The sequence below is a fragment of the Coloeus monedula genome (assembly GCF_965178545.1).
Source record: "Coloeus monedula genome assembly, chromosome: 39".
In the NCBI taxonomy this organism is placed as follows: Eukaryota; Metazoa; Chordata; class Aves; order Passeriformes; family Corvidae; genus Coloeus; species Coloeus monedula.
Genome location: NC_138819.1, coordinates 1,623,781 through 1,643,922, shown reverse-complemented (window position 1 = coordinate 1,643,922; position 20,142 = coordinate 1,623,781). Strand labels below are relative to the sequence as shown.

Sequence of the window (20,142 nt, the reverse complement as noted above, 5' to 3'; positions counted from 1 at the left end):
CCAGGACCACACCCACCCTTAGCCCCACCCAGGACCACACCCACCCTTAGCCCCACCCAGGACCACACCCACCCTTAGCCCCGCCCAGACCACACCCACCATAGAGCCCCACCCCAAGCCCACGCCCAGCCCGTGGCCACGCCCACCTCCTCCTGGATGGCCGGGGGCAGCGCCGCCAGGAACTCGGGGCTGACCTCGGTCAGGCCGGGCGTGGCCACCACGGGCGGGGCGGGGCTGGCGGCGGGCGGGGCCCGCGCGGGCGGGCGGATGCCCAGCTGGTTCTGCAGCACCTCGCGCCGGATGTCGTCCGGCAGCGCCGCCAGGAAGGACGGGTCCACGCCCTCGGGGAGGCTGATCCCTGGGGATGCCGCGGGGACGCGTCGGGGATGGCCCCGGGAACCGCCCGAGACCACCGGGGACAGCCCTAAAACCTCCCAGGGACAGCCCAGAACCACCAGGGACAGCCCAGAATCTCCCAGAGACACCCCAGAACCACCAGGGACAGCCCAGAACCACCAGGGACACCCCAAAACCTCCCAGGGACAGCCTGGAACCACCAGGGACAGCCCAGAACCACCAGGGACAGCCCAGAACCTCCCAGGGACAGCCCAGAACTAAGGGGGACACCCCAAAATCTCCCAGGGACACCCTGGAACCAACAGGGACATCCTTAAAACCTCCCAGGGACACCCCAAAATCTCCCAGGGACACCCCAAAACCACCAGGGACACCCTGGAACCACCAGGGACAGCCCAGAACCACCATAGACACCCCAAAATCTCCCAGGGACACCCCAAAACCACCAGGGACACCCTGGAACCACCAGGGACAGCCCAGAACTAAAAGGGACACCCCAAAATCTCCCAGGGACACCCCAAAATCTCCCAGGGACAGCCCGGAACCACCGGGGACACCCCAGAACCAACAGGGACAGCCTGGAACCAATAGGGACACCCCAAAATCTCTCAGGGACATCCCTAAAAACCTCCCAGGGACACCCTGGAACCAACAGGGACAGCCCAGAATCTCCCAGGGACACCCCAAAACCATCAGGGACATCCCTAAAAACCCCAGGGACATCCCAAAACCTCCCAGGGACACCCCAGAACCAACAGGGACCTCCCTAAAAACCTTCAGGGACACCCCAAAATCTCCCAAGGACACCCCGAAATCATCAGGGACACCCCCAAAATCATCAGGGACACCCTAAAATCATCCAGGGATATCCCTAAAAACCTTCGGGGACACCCCGAAACCCCCAGGGACCCCTCAAAAGCACCCCAAGGGTCCCAAGGGGACACGGGGGGGGTCACTGACCGGTCAGGGGGGACACAGAGGGGGTCAGGGGGGGTCACTGACCGGCCAAAGGGACACGGGGGGAGTCAGGGGGGACACAGGGGGGGTCACTGACCGGCCAAAGGGACACAGGAGAGGTCACTGACCAGTCAGTGGGGGACACAGGGGGGGTCACTGACCGGCCAAAGGGACACGGAGGGGGCCAGGGGGGGTCACTGACTGGCCAAGGGGACACAGGGGGGGTCAGGGCGGTCACTGACTGTCCGGGGGGGGTTGGGGGGGTCAGGGCGGGTTCACTGACCAGCCAGGGGGGTCGGGGGGGGGGGTCACTGACCAGCCAGGGGGGTTGGGAGGGCTAACTGACCGGCCAGGGGGACACAGGGGGGGTCAGGGCAGTCACTGACCGGCCAGGGGGGGAGGGACACGGGGGGGGGGGGTCACTGACCGGCCAAGGGGACACAGGGGGGGTCAGGGCAGTCACTGACCGGCCAGGGGGGGTCACTGACCGGCCAGCGGATCCTCCTCCTCGCTGCTGGTGGACGGCAGCGGCTCCTCCAGGATCCCGCGCGAGTCGGCCCCGGAGATGGCCCCGGCCGAGTCCCGCGTGGACGAACTCTCCGAGGACGAGGCAGGGGGGGAGCTGGGGGGGGGGGTGAGGGGACATCCCCGAACTGTGACATCACCGGGGGGGGACACCCCAAAACCACAACCCACCCCCACGATGGGGAAAAAGGGGGGGGGTCGGGTCTCACCTATCGTCCGGCGGCTGAGCGGCGTCGGGAGGGGCCGGAGGGGGTCCTTGAGGGGTCCCGGGGGGGTTTTGTGGGGCGGTGGGGGCGGGGGGAGCCCCCCCTGCCTCCTCCAAGGTGCAGGAGGCCAAGCTCGAGGTGTCCATGGGGGACCCTTCCAGCTGGCTGCTCACGGCCGTCAGCGCGTCCGAGTCCTCCGCCCGCTCCGGGGACAGCGACGCTGCGGGGAGGGGGGGACACGGCACTGGAGAGCCCCCCCCGGCCACCCACGGATTTGGGGAGACACCCCCAGAGTCAGGAAAAACCCTAAACCCTCCCCCCCCCCAAAAAACGTGGCACTTACTGATGGTGGGGGCGGGCGACAGCTCCATCTGAGTGGCCTCGGCGTCTTGGGGGGGTCGCCCGGGCCCCCCCTCTTCGTGTTCGGGGGGTTGGGGGGGGCGAGCGGGGAGTTGGAGGGTTCCCGAGGGGGGGTCTGGGGGGGTCGGGATGGGTTCCAGCATCACCAGGGTCCGGTGGGCGCCGGGAGGGGGGGTCTCTCCCGCCGCCGTCCCGCTGTGTTCTGGGGGGGGGGGGGAGGTGGGACACACGTGGGGGGATCAATATTGGGGGGGGGGGGGGGGGTCCAGAGATCTGGGAACCTCCCCCCAACCCCGACTCTCAACCCAAAACATCCCCTGTGCCCCGTTTTGGGGAATCTCAGACCCCCCAGCTGTGGCCTAAAATGAGGAGGGGGCCCCAGTGGGGATAGGGGAGAGTTTGGGGGGGCCCATCCCACCCCGCCAAATTACATCGAAGCTCTCCAAACCCCCCTAGAACCCATCAAATGCCTCCCCAAAAATCCCAAAACCCCTTTTAACCCCTCAAGCACCCCCTAAAACCCCTCATTAACACCAAAAAACCCCCTAAACCCCCCCTTAACCCCACAAAAACCCCTAAAACCCCCCTAAACCCCACCAAACCCCTCCCCAAAAACCCCTCCAAACCCCCTAAAACCCCCCATAACCACAGAAAACCCCTCCCCAAAAACCCCAAAACCCCTTTTAACCCCTCAACCACCCCCTAAAACCCCCCCAAAACCCCTCCAAACCCCCTAAAAGCCCCCCTAAACCCCATCAAACCCCTCCCCAAAAACCCCAAAACGCTTTTCAGCACCCAAACCACCCCCTAAACCCCACCAAACCCCTCCCCATGTACCCCAAAAACCCCAAAATCCCTCCAAAGCCCCCAAACCACCCCCTAAAACCCCCCATTAACCCCTCCAAGCCCCCTCAAACCCCCCATAACCACATCAAACCCCTCCCTAAAAACCCCAAAACCCCTCCAAACCCCCCCAAGTGCCCCTTAAACTGCCCCCCCTTCCCTCCTTTAACCCCTTCCACCCCCCTCCACCCCATCCAGCTGTGCCCTAAAATGAGGAGGGGTCCCCACTGGGGATAGGGGGGAGTTTGGGGGGCAGGAGACAATTTCAGGGGGGGCCCATCCCACCCCTAAAGCTACAATCACCCCCTGAGCCACATCGAACTCCTCCTCCAAAGCCCCTGAAACTCCCCATAAGCCATCCCCAAAAACCCCAAAACGCCTTCCAGCACCCCAACCACCCCCGAAACCCCATCAAACCCCTCCAAACCCCCTAAAAACCCCCATGACCACATCAACCCCCCCCAAAACTCCCCCTAAACCCCATCAAACTCCTCCCCAAACCCCCTAAAAACCCCCTAAAAACCCCCATAACCACATCAAACCCCTCCCCAAAACCCCTCCAAACCCCCCCTAAACACCCCTCCAAACCCCTCCCCACATACCCCAAAACCCCTTTCAACCCCCCAAACCCCCTCCAAACCCCCCCTAAAACCCCGTTAACCCCTAAAAACCCCCCAAGCACCCCCATAACCACATCAAACCCCTCCCCACGCCCCCCAAAACCCCCTCCAACCCCCCCAAACACCCTAAAAACCCCTCCAAACCCCTCCCCATGTACCACAAAAATCCCAAAACCCCTCTAAACTCCCCAAGCACTCCCTAAAACCCATCAACCCCTCCAAACCCCCTCAAATCCCCCATAGCCACATCAAACCCCTCCCCACGCACCCCAAAAACCCCTCCAAACCCCCCAAGCACCCCCATAACCCCCCATTAACCCCTCCAAACCCCATCAAACCCCTCCCCATGTACCCCAATAACCCCTCCAACCCCCCCAAAACCCCCTAAAACCTCCCAAGCACCCCGTAAAACCCATTAACCCCTCCAAAACCCCCATAACCACATCAAACCCCTCCCCACGCACCCCAAAACCTCCCCCAAACACCCCCTAAACCCCATTAAACCCCTCCAAACCCCTCCCCATGTGCCCCAAAAACCCCTTTCAACCCCCAAACCCCCCCAAAAACCCCTCCAAACCCCCCAAACACCCCCCAAAAAACCTCCAATCACCCTCAACCCCCCCCAAACACCCCCCATTAACCCCTCCAAACCCCCCAAAAACCCCCCAACCCCCCCCCCAAAAACCCCCAATCACCCCCAACCCCCCCAATCACCCCCAAACACCCCCCATAACCCCCCCCCAACCTCCCTCCATTTAACCCCTTCCCACCCCCACCCCACCTATACTGGCGCTGCCCCTCCAACCCCTCCTCCCCATTTTAACCCTTTCCACTCCACTCCATCCCCTCCTCCCCTGGGTGTTTTGGGGGTGGGGGTGGGCTGGGGGTGAGGGGCTCTGCAGCCCCCCCAGGGCCCCCCAGGACCCCGAGCCCGTGTCCGGCGGCGCGCGCCGCGCGAGGAAGACAGTAGAATGTATAGTTATCTCCGAGACGGGGGTGTGACCCTCCAACTATACAATCTACTACCTCAGCCCGCGCGGTGCCAGCTCCAGGGGGGCACTCGGGGCGATTTTGGGGGGGTTCCAGGCGCGCTGGGGTTTGGGGAAGAGAACCAACCCCCCCCCCCCCTATGCCCCCGAGGGTGTGGGGAGGGAGCCGGGGGGATTTACCTGGGGGGGTGACGTCGGCCGAGGCGGGGCCGGCCTTGGGAGCAGCGTCCTGTGGGAGAGGGGGGGGTCAGGGAGGTGGGGAATTGGGGGGGGTTGGGGGGTTTGGGGGGTGTGGGATCGCTGGGATGGGGAGCAGGGGGGTTTGGAGGTGTGGGATCCCCGGGATGGGCAGCAGAGGGGTCTGGGGGTGTGTGGGATCTCCGGGATGGGCAGCAGAGGGGTCTGGGGGACCCCCAGGATGGGCACCTTGATGGTTTCAGAGGGGAAATTGGGGGGTTTGGGACCCCCGGGATGGGCACCAGTGAGATTAGGGGGTGTGTGGGATCCCTGGGATGGGCAGCAGAGGGGTTTGGGGGTGTGAGGGACCCCCAGGATGGGCAGCAGGGAGGTCTAAGGGACCCCCAGGATGGGCACCTTGATGGTTTGGGAGGGGACCTTGATGGTTTGGGACCCCCGGGATGGGCAGCAGAGGGGTCTGGGGGTGTGTGGGACCTTCAGGATGGGCAGCAGGGAGGTCTGGGGGACCCCCAGGATGGGCACCAGGGAGGTCTGGGGGACCCCCAGGATGGGCACGAGGGAGGTCTGGGGGTGTGTGGGACCCCCAGGATGGGCACCAGGGAGGTCTGGGGGTGTGTGGGACCCCCGGGATGGGCAGCAGAGGGGTCTGGGGGACCCCCAGGATGGGCACCTTGATGGTTTCGGAGGGGAAATTGGGGGGTTTGGGACCCCCGGGATGGGCAGCAGTGAGATCAGGGGGTGTGTGGGACCCTCGGGATGGGCACCAGGGAGGTCTGGGGGTGTGTGGGATCCCCAGGATGGGCAGCAGAGAGGTCTGGGGGACCCCCAGGATGGGCAGCAGGGAGATCAGGGGGTGTGTGGGACCCCTAGGATGGGGAGCAGAGGGGTCTGGGGGACTCCCAGGATGGGCACTTTGATGGTTTGGGCAGGGACCTTGATGGTTTGGGACCCCCGGGATGGGCACCAGGGAGGTCTGGGGCTGTGAGGGACCCCCGGGATGGGCACCAGGGAGGTTTGGGGGGAATTTTTGGGGGTCTCTCACCTGGGCCTCGGGCCCGTCCTTGTCCTCGGGGCCGCGCTCGGCGCCTTTGGCCTCGTCCTCGGCTGCCTGGCGCCGGCGCTTCTCGCGCCGCTCGTCCAGCTCCTCGTCCCGCAGCGCCTCCAGCCGCGCCAGGATGGGCACCTTGACCACTGCGGGGGCAGGGGGGGACATTGGGGGGTTTGGGACCCTCAGGATGGGCACCTTGACCACTTAGGGCAGGAGATTGGGGGGTTTGGGACCCCCAGGATGGGCACCATGACCACTTAGGGCAGGAGATTGGGGGGTTTGGGACCCCCAGGATGGGCACCTGGACCACTGGGGGGAAGATTGGGGGGTTTGGGGGTCTGGGGGGGCTCTCACCGGACACGCAGTCGTGCATGCTCTCAGCGTCCAGGACCTTGCACTCCTCGGTCCAGCGGGTCAGGGCCGTGGGGATGCTGGACAGGGTCCCTGGGGGGGCACAGGAGCTTTGGAGGCTGCAGAGGCCCCGCCCACCGCCGGGGCCCCGCCCCCTTTTGTGAGAGACCACGCCCCATTTGCGTGAGACCACGCCCACCGCCGGAGCCACGCCCCCTTTGTGAAAGACCACGCCCACTTCCATTTCAGCCCCCCCACCCCAGGGCTGTCAATCAGCCAAGCCCCCGCCCTCCATGACCCCTCCCCTTTTAGCCCCACCCAAAAGCAATGTGGGGGCGTGGCTCCGCCCCCACAGGCCCCGCCCCCTGCTGCCAGCCCGGTTACTCTGAACCCCCAAACCCCTGAATTTTGGGGGGGGGGGGGGGTGTTGTACCCCCTTTCCCCAGACCCCACCCCCTTAAGCCACTCCCATATCAGGCCCCGCCCCCCCCGTCCCCACTCTCCTGCCTGGCTGGGGGGTCCCTGCTGTCCCTGCCCCCATCCCACACTCTGGGGAGACCCCCAGGATGGGCACCTTGACCACTGCAGGGGGATTGAGGGGGAAATTGGGGGGTTTGGGACCCCCAGGATGGGCACCTTGACCACTTGACCACCAGCTGGGGGGTCCACCCGTCCCCCCTGTGTCCCTCCCCCCATCCCCACTCACTTGCCCGGCTGGGGGGGGTGGGGGGGGGGGATCTCTCCCTGTGTCCCCCCCCCATCCCCACTCTCCTGCCCAGCTGGGGGGTCCCCCCATCCCCCCTCCTGTGTCTCTCCCTGTCCCCCCCCCATCCCCACTCGCTTGCCCGGCTGAGGGTCCCCCCATGTCCCCCTGGGGGTCCCCCTCTGTGTCCCCCTGTCCCCACTCACTTGCCCGGCTGGGGGGTCTCTCCCTGTCCCCCCCTGTGTCCCCCTCATCCCCACTCTCCTGCCTGGCTGAGGGGTCTCTCCCTGTGTCCCCCCCGTCCCCACTCGCCTGCCTGGCTGCCGGCGCTGCCCTGCTCGTGGAAGAAGTCGTCCAGCAGTTCGTCGTCGGAGCGGGCGATGATGTGAACGTCCTCGTTGCCCACCAGCAGCCGCGCGCGGCCCCGGCTCTGCAGCGGGAGGCTGCTGCTCAGCTGCAGGATGTCCGCGGCCGCCGAGGGGCCCAGGAGCCTGCGGAGGGGTCAGGGGGGGGTTAACGGGGGTTTGGGGGAGGGTTAGGGGGGGGCTGTGGGACCCCCGGTTGGGGGACACACCCCGGCTGCGGCTCAGCTGGGCTCCCAAGGGGCTCTGGATGATCCCAAGGGAGCTCCGGACACTGCTGGGGGTGGTCAGTCACCGCTGCAGGATGGGGGGGGTTGGGTGTTCCCCAGGGGTTTGGATGACCCCAAGGTGCTCCGGCCACTGCCAGGAGCGGTCACTCACTCCTGAAGGATGCGAGGGGGTCCGGATGACCCCAAGGGGGTTTGGATGACCCCAAGGGGGGTTTGGGTGTTCCCCAGGGGTCTGGATGACCCCAAGGGGGGTTTGGATGACCCCAAGGGGGGTTTGGATGACCCCAAAGGGGTTTGGATGACCCCAAGGGAGCTCTGGATGACCCCAAGGGGGTTTGGATGACCCCAAGGAGCTCTGGATGACCCCAAGGGGGCTCTGGATGACCCCAAGGAGCTCTGGATGACCCTAAAGGGGTTTGGATGACCCCAAGGAGCTCTGGATGACCCCAAGGAGCTCTGGATGACCCCAAGGGGGCTCTGGATGACCCCAAGGGGGTTTGAGTGCTCCCCAGGGGTTTCGATGACCCCAAGGGAGCTCTGGCCACTGCCAGGACTGGTCACTGACTCCTGAAGGATGAGGGGGGGGTCTGGATGACCCCAAGGGGGCTTTGGATGACCCCACGGGGGTTCTGGATGACCCCAAGGGGGGTTAGGGATGACCCCAAGGTGCTCCGGCCACTGCCAGGAGCGGTCACTCACTCCTGAAAGATGAGGGGGGTCTGGATGACCCCAAGGAGCTCCAGCCGCTGTCGGGAGCGGTCACTCACCGCTGCAGGATGAGGGGGGGGGTTGGGTGTTCCCCAGGGGTTTGGATGACCCCAAGGGAGGTTTGGATGACCCCAAGGAGCTCTGGATGACCCCAAGGGGGTTTGGATGACCCCCAAGGGGTTTGGATGACCCCAAGGGAGGTTTGGATGACCCCAAGGAGCTCTGGATGACCCCAAGGGAGGTTTGGATGACCCCAAGGAGCTCTGGATGACCCCAAGGGGGTCTGGATGACCCCAAGGGGGCTCTGGATGACCCCAAGGAGCTCCGGCCGCTGTCGGGAGCGGTCACTCACCGCTGCAGGATGAGGGGGGGGTTGGGTGTTCCCCAGGGTTCTGGATGACCCTAAAGGGGTTTGGATGACCCCAAGGGAGCTCTGGATGACCCCAAGGAGCTCTGGATGACCCCAAAGGGGGTTTGGATGACCCCAAAGGGGGTTTGGATGACCCCAAGGGGGCTCTGGATGACCCCAAGGGGGTCTGGATGACCCCAAGGGGGCTCTGGATGACCCCAAGGAGCTCTGGATGACCCCAAGGGGGCTCTGGATGACCCCAAGGAGCTCTGGATGACCCCAAGGGGGCTCTGGATGACCCCAAGGGGGCTCTGGATGACCCCAAGGAGCTCCGGCCGCTGTCGGGAGCGGTCACTCACCGCTGCAGGATGAGGGGGGGGTTGGGTGTTCCCCAGGGTTCTGGATGACCCTAAAGGGGTTTGGATGACCCCAAGGGAGCTCTGGATGATCCCAAGGAGCTCTGGATGACCCCAAAGGGGGTTTGGATGACCCCAAGGGGGTCTGGATGACCCCAAGGGGGCTCTGGATGACCCCAAGGGGGCTCTGGATGACCCCAAGGAGCTCTGGATGACCCCAAGGGGGCTCTGGATGACCCCAAGGAGCTCTGGATGACCCCAAGGGGGCTCTGGATGACCCCAAAGGGGTTTGGATGACCCTAAAGGGGTTTGGATGACCCCAAGGAGCTCTGGATGACCCCAAGGGGGCTCTGGATGACCCCAAGGAGCTCCGGCCGCTGCCGGGAGCGGTCACTCACCGCTGCAGGATGAGGGGGGGGTTGGGCTGCCGCGCCCCCGGGTAGTGCACGTGGATGGTGTGGCCGGCGTTGGCCGTGAGCTGCCGCAGCGTCCGCTGGCTCCGGCCGAGCCCCTGGGCCAGGCGGGTGCCCCCCGGGCCGGTGCCCAGCCCCAGCCCCCCGTGCTCGGCGTGGCGCACCAGCAGCGGGTGGCTGGCCGGGATGTTCCCGGGGGACGGCGGGATGTCGGCTGCAACGGGAAACGGGGCTCAGTCGGGGGGGGACGGGGTCTGAGAGCCCCAAAAACCACGGGGAGGGAGGGGGAACTGGCGGGTCAGGGGGGGGAAATGGGGCCTGAGTGCCCCCGTGCCTCCCAGTGCCTCCCAGTGCCCCCACGTCCCTCCCCAGTGCCCCCTCAGTGCCCTCCCAGTGCCCCACAATCCCCTCCCAGTTCCTCCCAATCCCCTCCCAGTGCCCCCCAGTCCCTCCCAGTGCCCCCCTGTTCCCTCCCAGTCCATCCTAATCCCCTCCCAGTGCCCCCCAGTCCCTCCCAGTGCCCCCCTGTTCCCTCCCAGTCCATCCTAATCCCCTCCCAGTGCCCCCCAGTTCCTCCCAGTGCCCCCCTGTTCCCTCCCAGTCCATCCTAATCCCCTCCCAGTGCCCCCCAATGCGCCCCAGTCCCCTCCCAGTGCCCCCCAGTTCCCTCCCAGTTCCTCCCAATCCCCTCCCAGTGCCCCCCAGTTCCTCCTAATCCCCTCCCGGTGCCCCCCAGTTCCCTCCCAGTCCCCCCCCAGTCCCTCCCAGTGCCCCCCAGTTCCCTCCCAGTGCCCCCCAGTGCCTCCCAGTGCCCCCCAGTCCCTCCCAATCCCCTCCCAGTGCCTCCCAGTGCCGTACTGGGGCTGGAGAACATGTTGTCGAACTCGATGATGAGGTCGTCGTCGCGGTCGAAGCGCTCGAAGCGCACGAGGGGCGACGCGTTCATGTCGGGATAATCCTCGTCCAGCTCCATCTCGGAGCCGTCGTCGTCGTCCTCCTCCTCCTCGCCTTCCTCGCCCTCCTCATCGTCCTGGGCATGGCGGGCACGGGGTCAGCGGGCAGCGCCCCACCCCAAACGGGCAAGGGTCGGCCCAAAAGAGCAAAGCCTGGCCCCGAATGGCACCCGGGGGCCCTAAAATGGAGGTACCCTGACCCAAAATGGGGGTGTTTTGCCCCAAAATAGCAGCCCCTGATCCAAAACGGGGGCGTTTTGCCCCAAAATGGCACCCCCTGACCCAGAACTGGGGTGTTCTACCCCAAAATGGCATCCCCTGACCCAGAATTGGGGTACCCCAACCCTAAACTGGGGGTACCCTGACCCCAAGAGACACCCCCTGACCCAAACTGGGGACACCCTGACCCAAACTGGGGGCACCCTGACCCCAAGAGACACCCCCTGACCCAAACTGGGGGCACCCTGACCCCAAACTGGGGGTACCCTGACCCCAAACTGGGGGCACCCTGACCCAAACCAGGGCACCCCGACCCCAAACTGGGGGTACCCTGACCCAAACTGGGGGCACCCTGACCCCAAATAGCACCCCGTGACCCCAAACTGGGGACACCCTGACCCAAACTGGGGGCACCCTGACCCCAAGAGACACCCCCTGACCCAAACTGGGGGCACCCTGACCCAAACCAGGGCACCCTGACCCCAAACTGGGGGTACCCTGACCCAAACTGGGGACACCCTGACCCAAACCAGGGCACCCCGACCCCAAACTGGGGGTACCCTGACCCAAACTGGGGGCACCCTGACCCTAAACGACATAGCCTGACCCCAAATAGCAGCCCCTGACCCAAACTGGGGGCACCCTGACCCCAAATAGCGTCCCCTGACCCAAACTGGGGGCACCCTGACCCCAAATAGTGTCCCCTGACCCAAATTGGGGGCACCCCGACCCCAAACAGCACCGCCTGACCCCAACAGACACCCCCAGACCCAAACCAGGGGCAGAGCTCCAGTGAGGACCCCGCTGTGGAAGGAGGTGGGGGAACAACACCCCCCCCCATTGTTTGGGGGGGACCCCGATATTTGGGGGTCCTCAGTGCCTCGCCCCCCTCCCCCACCCACCTGATCATCCTCATCCTCTTCCTCCTCCTCCTCCTCCTCGTCCTGGCTGTCGTCCTCGTCCTCGTTGCTGCCGCTGCTGTCCTCCTCCTGCGTGTGCTCCTCCTCATCCTCGGGATCCAGGATGTTCATGGAGTCTTTGGGGAGGGGCACAGGGGGGGGTCTGTAGGAACCGGGCACCCCCCGAGCCCCCCGAGGCCGGGAGGGCCCCGAAGCGCGGCCCCACCTTCGCGGTTGGCCTGGAGCGTGGAGGCCTGGCTGAGGTTGGACGGAGCCTCGTCCATCAGGACGTCCTCCTGCGACTCGTCCTCGCCTGAGCGGCTCACTGGGGATGAGGGGGGTGGGGTGGGGGTCAGAATGATGGCCAGGGGGTCAGACCGATGGCCAGGGGGTCAGACTGATGGCCAGGGGGTCAGACCGATGGCCAGGGGGTCAGACCGATGGTTTGGGGTCAGCCCAATGGCGGGGGGTTCACCCTGATGGCCAGGGGTCACCTTGATGGCCGGGGGTCAGCCCGATGGCCGGGGGGTCAGACCGATGGCCAGGGGGTCAGACCGATGGCCGGGGGGTCAGACCGATGGCCGGGGGTCAGACCGATGGCCAGGGGGTCAGACCGATGGCCAGGGGTCATCCCGATGGTTTGGGGTCAGCCCAATGGCAGGGGGTTCACCCTGATGGCCCGGGGTCATCCCGATGGCCAGGGGTCAGCCCGTTGTCCAGGGGTCACCTCGATGGCCGAGGGTCAGCCCGATGGCCAGGGGGTCAGACTGATGGCCGGGGAGCAACCCATTGTCCAGGGGTCACCCCATTGTCCAAGGGTCACCCCGATGGCCGGGGGTCAGCCTGATGGCCGGGGGTCACCCCAATGGTCTGGGGGGGTCACCCCAATGGCCAGGGGTCACCCGAATGGCCAGGGGGGTCACCCCAACATCCAGCGGGTCACCCCGATGTCCGGCAGGGTCACTCTGATGTCCAGGGGTCAACCCCAATGTTGGGGGATCACCCTGACATCCAGCAGTCACCCTGTGCCCGGTGGTCACCCCGGTGGTCACCCCACTGCCTGGCAGTCCCCCTGTGCCCGGCAGTCACCCTGCTGCCCGGTGTCACCCCAGCAGTCCCCCCATGCCCAGCAGTCGTCCTTGTGCCCGGTGGTCACCGCGGCGGTCACCCTGGCGGTCCCCTTGTGCCCGGTGGTCACGCCAGCAGTCCCCTTGTGTCTGGTGGTCACCCCAGTGGTCCCCTGTGTGCCCAGCGGTCACCCCGGCGATCCCCCCTGTGCCCGGTGGTCACCCCGGTGGTGCCCCGTGCCTGGCGGTCCCCTTGTACCCGGTGGTCACCCCAGCAGTCCCCTTGTGCCTGGTGGTCACCCCGGTGGTCACCCCGGTGGTCCTGTGTGCCCAGCGGTCACCCCAGCGATCCCCCCTGTGCCCGGTGGTCACCCTGCTGCCCAATGGTCACCCCGGTGGTGCCCCGTGCCTGGTGGTCACCCCGGTGGTCACCCCGGTGGTCACCCAGCGGTCACCCCGGTGGTCCCTCACCGATGATGGCGCTGTTGCCGTCGGCGCCGTCGCGCTCCAGCAGCTCGTCAATGAGATCCTCCAGCTCGTTCTCCACCTGCCGCACGGGGGGGGGAAATTTGGGGTGCCGGGGGGAAATTTGGGGTGCCACAGGGGGGTTTGGGGTGCCAGGGGGGAAATTTGGGGTGCCACAGGGGAATTTGGGGTGCCATGGGGGGGTTTGGGGTGTCGGGGGGGGGTTTGGGGTGCCACGGGGGGGAAATCTGGGGTGCCAGCAGAGGTTTGGGTTCCAGGGGGAGTCTGGGGTGCTGAGGGGGGTTTGGGGTGCTGGGAGAATTTGGGGTGCTGGGGACGGTTTGGGGGTGCCACAGGGGGGTTTGGGGTGTTGGGAGAGGTTTGGGGCGCTGGGGGGGGGTTTGGGGTGCCGGGGGTGTTTGGGGTGCCAGGGGGGGTTTGGGTGCCGGGGGTGGTTTTGGGGTGCTGGGCTGGGTTTTGGGGTGCTGGGCTGGGTTTTGGGGTGCCGGGGGTGGTTTTGGGGTGCTGGGAGTGGTTTTTGGGGTACCACAGGGGGGGGTTTTGGGGTCTCAGGGAGTCGGGGGTCCCTGACCTGCATCTCCTGGGTGCTGAGCCCCTCGGGCTGCCCCGCCAGCACCACCGTGTCCCCCTCGGCCTCGCCGTCCATGTCCCCGTCGGTGACCTCGGCCTGCGCCGCCTCCGCGTCCTCCTCGGGGGGCTCGGGGTCCCCGGGGTCCCCTGGGGGGGCACAGGGGGGTTACAGGGGGCGTGGGGGGGGGGGGGGTGCAGCAGAGAGGGGGGGCCAGGGGAGGTGTTGGGGGTGGGAGGGATTTGGGGGGGACACAGGGGAAATTTGGGGTGCTGGGGGGACACGGGGAAGGACACGTGGAAAATGGGGGGGGGGCTCATATGGGAAATGGGGGGGACACAGGGGACCAGAGAGGCTGGGGGGGCACAGAGGAAATGGGGGTGACCTGGGGGGGCTGTGGGGTGACCCTGGGGGGTCCAGGGTTAGGACCTCAGGGGGGCTGTGGGGTGACCAGGGGTGACCCTGGGGGGGACTGTGGGTGACCATGGGGGCTGTGGGGTGACCAGGGGTGACCCAGAGTGACCCTGGGGGTATCTGTGGGTGCCTCTGGGGGGGGGCTGTGGGTGACCAGGGGGTCCTGGGGTGCCCCTGGAGCCATCTGTGGGTGTCCCTGGGGGTGACTCAGGGGGCTGTGGGGTGACCAGGGGTGACCCTGGGGGTGTCTGTGGGTGACCAGGGGGGCTGTGGGGTGACCCTGGGGGTGCCTCTGGGGGGGCTGTGGGTGACCAGGGGGGCTGTGGGGTGACCAGGGGTGACCCTGGGGATGACTCAGGAGGGCTGTAGGGTGACCGTGGGGGTGTGGCTGTGGGTGACACTGGGCTGCGGGGTGACATTAGGGTTGCCCCTGGGGGTGTCTGTGGGTGACCAGAGGGGCTGTGGGTGCCCCTGGGGGGGGGCTGTGCGTGACCAGGTGGTCCCGGGGTTCCCCTGGGGCCATCTGTGGGTGCCCCTGGGGGTGACTCAGGGGGCTGTGGGGTGACCAAGGATGACCCTGGGGATGTCTGTGGGTGACCAGGGGGGTGACCAGGGGGGCTGTGGGGTGACCAAGGATGACCCTGGGGGTGTCTGTGGGTGACCAGGGGGGTGACCAGGGGGGTGTCTGTGGGTGACCCTGGGGGTGTCTGTGGGTGACCCTGGGGGTGTCTGTGGGGTGACCAAGGATGACCCTGGGGGTGTCTGTGGGTGACCAGGGGGGCTGTGGGGTGACCAGGGGGGTGTCTGGGGGTGTCTGTGGGTGCCAGGGGTCCCTGGACAGGGTGGGGGAGGGGGGTTACCTCCGTCGGGGGGTGCAGCCCCCGCCTCGCGGGCCCCCCCGGCGCCCTCGGCCTTGCTCTTGCTGGAGGAGCCCTTGGCCCCGAAGAGGCCGCTGGGCTGGTTCACGATGCGCGACAGCGTCTCCAGGGGCTTCAGCGCCGCGTTCACCGTGTTGGCCATGTTGGGGCTGGGCGACGGCGGGGACGGCGCTGGCACCGGCCGGGGACACCCCCCGGGCACCCCCCCCAGACCCCCCAACGCGGCTCCACCGAGACCCCTCAAAACCCAGCAGGAACTTCTCAAGTGCCTCCCAACACAACACACGGCCCCTCAAAATCCCCCCAAAACCCCTGAAAACCCCATCCAAACTCCCTCACGACCCCCCCAAGACTTGAAACCCCTCCATGACCCCTTAAGATCCCCCACCAATGCCACCAAGACCCCAAGGAAACCCCCCCAAACCCCCTCAAGACCCCCCCCCAAAAGCCCCTCAAGATCCCCAAACCCCCTCAAGACTCCAAGGAAGCTCCCCCAAACCCCCCCAAGACCCCTGAAAACCCCTCAAGACCCCCCCCAAAAGCCCCTCAAGATCCCCAAAAACCCCTCAAGATCCCAAGGAAGCTCTCTCACCCCCCCTCAAGATCCCTGAAAACCCCCCCAAAAGCCCCTCAAGGCCCCAAGGAAGCTCCCCCAAAACCCCCCAAGCTCCCCGAAAACTCCTCAAGACCCCCCAAGACCCCCTCAAGATCCCCAAAAACCCCTCAAGACCCCAATGAAGCTCCCCCAAACCCCCTCAAGACCCCTGAAAACCCCTCAAGACTCCCCCCAAATCCCCTCAAGATCCCCAAAAACCCCTCAAGACCCCCCCAAACTCCCTCACGACCCCCCGAGACTTGAAACCCCCCCATGACCCCTTAAGATCCCCCACCACAAGCCCACCAAGACCCCTCAAGACTCACCACAGCCTCACAAGTGCTCTCCAAGACCCCAAGGAAGCTCTCCCAAACCCCCTCAAGACCCCTGAAAACCCCTCAAGACTCGCCCCAGACCCCCTCAAGATCCCCAAAAACCCCTCAAGACCCCAACAAAGCTCCCCCAAACCCCCTCAAGACCTCCCCCCAAAAGCCCCTCAAGGTCCCAAGGAAGCTCCCCCAAAACCCCCCAAGCTCCCCAAAAACCTCTCAAGATCCCTGAAAACTCCTCAAGACCCCTCCAAGATCCCCAAAAACCCCTCAAGACCCCAACAAAGCTCCCCCAAACCCCCTCAAGACCAACCATGACCCCACCAAGACCCTTCACGACCCCTCAAGACCCACCACGACCTCTCAAGTGCCTCCCTACACAACACGCGACCCTTCAAAATCCCCAAAAACCCCTCGAGACCCCAACGAAGCTCCCCCAAAGACCCCAGAAAACCCCTCAAGACTCCAACGAAGCCCCTCAAGACCCCCCAAAACTCCTCAAGACCCCCCAAAACTCCTCAAGACCCCAATGAAGATCCCCCAAAGACCCCAGGAAACTCCTCAAGACTCCAACAAAGCCCCCCAAAGACCCCCCAAACCCCCTCAAGACACCAATGAAGCCCCTCAAGACCCCCCAAACCTCCTCGAGACCCCAATGAAGCTCCCCCAAAGACCCCCCAAACCCTCTCAAGACTCCAATGAAGCTCCTCAAGACCCCAGAAAACCCCTCAGGGCCCCAATGGAGCTCCCCCAAAGACCCCAGAAAACCCCTCAAGACTCCAACAAAACCCCTCAAGACCCCAACGAAGCCCCTCAAGACCCCAATAAAGCCCCTCAAGACCCCAGAAAACCCCTCAAGACCCCAATAAAGCCACTCAAAACCCCCCAAACCCCCTCAAGACCCCAACGAAGCCCCTCAAGACCCCAGAAAACCCCTCAGGACCCCAATGAAGCTCCCCTAAAGACCCCAGAAAACCCCTCAAGACTCCAACAAAGCCCCTCAAGACCCCAACGAAGCCCCTCAAGACCCCAACAAAGCCCCTCAAGACCCCAATGAAGCCCCTCAAGACCCCAACGAAGCCCCTCAAGACCCCAGAAAACCCCTCAAGACCCCAACAAAGCCCCTCAAGACCCCCCAAAACTCCTCAAGACCCTAATGAGGCCCCCCAAAGACCCCCCAAACCCCCAACAAAGCCCCTCAAGACCCCCCCAAACCCTCTCAAGACCCCAACAAAGCCCCCCCAAAGAGCCCTGGAAGCCCCCCGGGGCCCCACCTGGACAGGTCGAGGCTGTGGGGCACGCGTGCCAGGTCGTTGACCAGCCCCTTCTTGAGGAACAGGCGGATGATGTTGTTCATGCCGTTGTGCGGCGGCTTGGCCGCGCTGCTGTAGAAGCTCGAGGTGGACGGGCACGACTCCATGATGGTGCTGATGATGCACATGACGGCCTGCAGCCTGCGGGGGCACGGCAGCGAGCGGTCACTCCGGGCACAGCGGGCACGCTGGGGGCAGTGGGTACTCTGGGGGCAGTGGGCACTCTGGGGGCAGTGGGCACTCTGGGGACAGAGGGCACTCTGGGGACAGTGGGCACTCTGGGGACAGCGGGCACTCCGGGGACAGCGGGCACTCCAGGGACAGCGGGCACTCTGGGGACAGAGGGCACTCCGGGGACAGAGGGCACTCCGGGGGCAGCGGGCACTCCATGGGGGCAGCGGGCACTCCATGGGGGCAGTGGGCACTCTGGGGGCAGCGGGCACTCTGGGGACAGCGGGCACTCTGGGGACAGCGGGCACGCTGGGGACAGTGGTCACTCCCCAGGGACAGAGGTCACATTGTGGGGGATAGGGGACAAGGGACGCTGGTCACTCTGGGGACACTGGTCACTCTGGGGACAGCGGTCACTCCAGGGACAGGGGACACTCTAGGGGGGACAGTGGTCACTCCAGGGGGACACGGGACAAGGGACACCGGTCATCCCGAGAGGACAGCGGACACCGGTCACTCTGGGGAGGACACCGGTGACTCCAGGGGGACAGCACTTACATCGTTCCAGAGTATCCCCAGTGCTGTCCCTGTGCTGTCCCTGTGCTGTCCCCTGGGGTGTCCCCTGGGGTGTCCCTGTGCTGTCCCTGTGCTGTCCCTGTGCTGTCCCTGGGGCGTCCCTGTGCTGTCCCCAGTGCTGTCCCTGGGGTGTCCCAGTGCTGTCCCTGTGCTGTCCCCAGTGCTGTCCCTGTGCTGTCCCCAGCTGTCCCCACACCACCCCCACACCATCCCCCCCCGTCCCCACACCTGGCGTGTTTCTCGGTGCTCTCGGCCATGGCCAGGGCGCGGCCGAGCGCGGCCTTGACCTCGTTGACCAGGGCCACCTGGGCGTCGGTGCCGCTGCCGGCCGCGGCCAGGCTGGCCAGGAAGAGCCTCGCCAGCGCCGGCGTGTCCTTGTCCTCGGCGTTCTGCTGGTGCGGCAGCAGGTGGTCCAGGACAAAGGCCAGCACGCTGCAGTCCTGGGGGGACACGGGGGTCACAGCCAGCCGGGCACAGAGGGCACCTGGGGGCACCGCCAGGGGAGGGGGATGGGGAACCCGGGCACAGGGGACAGAGGTGTCTCTGGGGGGACAGGGGACCCCCGTCAGCGGGGTGACACGGGACCCCCATCAGAGGGGTGACAGGGGACCCCGATCAGAGGGGTGACAGGGGACCCCCATCAGCGGGGTGATAGGGGACCCCGATCAGAGGGGTGACAGGGGACCCCGAGCACGGGGGGGGGGGCAGTGAGGTGTCCCGGGGGTACAAGGGGAACAGGGGACCCCAAGAAGCAAGGTGACAAGTGACTCCCCTGCACGAGGTGCCAGCAGACCCCAAAGCACGGCCGGGTGACCGAAGCCCTCCCCGCGCACCCTGGCAGGGACGTGGCTGCCCTGGTGGCAACCCCGGTGGCAACCCCGGGGGTGGCCCTGTCCCCGCGTCACCTCCTTGATGAGCTCGGACTGGCCCACGCTGTAGCTGTAGTTGGCGATGAGCGCGGCGATGCCCACGTAGGAGCGCACCAGCTCGGCCAGCAGCCGCAGGATGGTCGAGGTGGGCATCAGCGGCTTGGAGCCCCGTGCCCGGCCCCGCTCCTCGCCCCGCTCGCCCTCCTTCTCCTTGCGCCCCTCGCGGCCCTCCTCGGGGCTGGACGCTGCGGGGACACGGCGACGGCGTCAGGGGACACGGGTGGCACCAGTAGGGGACATGGGGATGGCGTCAGGGGACACGGGTGGCACCGTCAGGGAATATGGGGATGGCGTCAGGGGACACGGGTGGCACCGGTGGGGGACATGGGGATGGCATCAGGGGACACGGGTGGCACGGTTAGGGGACACAGGACATCGTCAGGGGACACAGGTGGCACGGTTAGGGAATATGGGGACGGCATCAGGGGACACGGGTGGCATCATTAGGGGACATGGGTGGGTGCAGGGTGGCATCGTTGGGTGGCATTGTTAGGGGACATGGGGATGGTGTCGGGGGACACGGATGGCACCATTAGGGGACACGGGACATCATCAGGGGACATGGGTGGCACCGTCAGGGAATATGGGGATGGCGTCGGGGGACACGGGTGGCACCATTAGGGGACATGGTGGGTGCAGGGGGACACGGGTGGCACCCTCAGGGGACACGGGGATGGCATCGTGGGACATGGGTGGCACTGTCAGGGAATATGGGGATGGCCTCAGGTGACATGGGTGGCATCATTAGGGGACATGGTGGGTGCAGGGTGGCATCGTTGGGTGGCATTATTAGGGGACATGGGGATGGCGTTGGGGGACACGAGTGGCACCATCAGGGGACATGGTGGGTGCAGGGGGACACGGGTGGCACCCTCAGGGGACACAGGGGAATCAGGGGGCACAGGGTGGCACCGTGAGAGGACACAAGGGGACACAGGGTGGCATCGTCAGGGGGTGGGGAAAGCCTCAAGGACACGGAGGGGAGCTCAGGGACCTTGGGGACAGGGAGGGGACACTGAGGGGGACGGGGACAGGAGGGGTTTGGGGACCCTGTGGGGATATTTGGGGTTTAGAGATGCAAAGGGGATACTGGGAGGCTTGGGGACAGGGAGGGGACAGGGAGGGGACAGGGAGGGGACAGGGAGGGGACAGGGGAGGGGACAGGGGAGG

At 66.0% G+C, this 20,142-nt stretch overlaps 1 protein-coding gene across 1 annotated transcript in view; it reads right to left on the bottom strand.

Moving 5' to 3' along the window:
- HUWE1 (HECT, UBA and WWE domain containing E3 ubiquitin protein ligase 1) overlaps positions 1-20,142 on the bottom strand; it is a 91,422-nt gene that overhangs the window by 23,201 nt on the left and 48,079 nt on the right. The window contains exons 45-62 of the mRNA XM_082300275.1: positions 18,949-19,157; positions 18,272-18,483; positions 17,258-17,437; positions 15,042-15,208; positions 13,771-13,916; positions 13,185-13,260; positions 11,873-11,971; positions 11,650-11,783; positions 10,434-10,605; positions 9,561-9,789; positions 7,470-7,648; positions 6,458-6,547; positions 6,098-6,246; positions 5,038-5,086; positions 2,389-2,607; positions 2,049-2,265; positions 1,803-1,936; positions 147-358 (exon numbers count right to left, since the gene is read on the bottom strand). Of these exons, the coding sequence (XP_082156401.1) occupies positions 147-358; positions 1,803-1,936; positions 2,049-2,265; positions 2,389-2,607; positions 5,038-5,086; positions 6,098-6,246; positions 6,458-6,547; positions 7,470-7,648; positions 9,561-9,789; positions 10,434-10,605; positions 11,650-11,783; positions 11,873-11,971; positions 13,185-13,260; positions 13,771-13,916; positions 15,042-15,208; positions 17,258-17,437; positions 18,272-18,483; positions 18,949-19,157 (2,873 nt within the window). The remainder of the gene's footprint in view (positions 1-146; positions 359-1,802; positions 1,937-2,048; positions 2,266-2,388; positions 2,608-5,037; positions 5,087-6,097; positions 6,247-6,457; positions 6,548-7,469; positions 7,649-9,560; positions 9,790-10,433; positions 10,606-11,649; positions 11,784-11,872; positions 11,972-13,184; positions 13,261-13,770; positions 13,917-15,041; positions 15,209-17,257; positions 17,438-18,271; positions 18,484-18,948; positions 19,158-20,142) is intronic.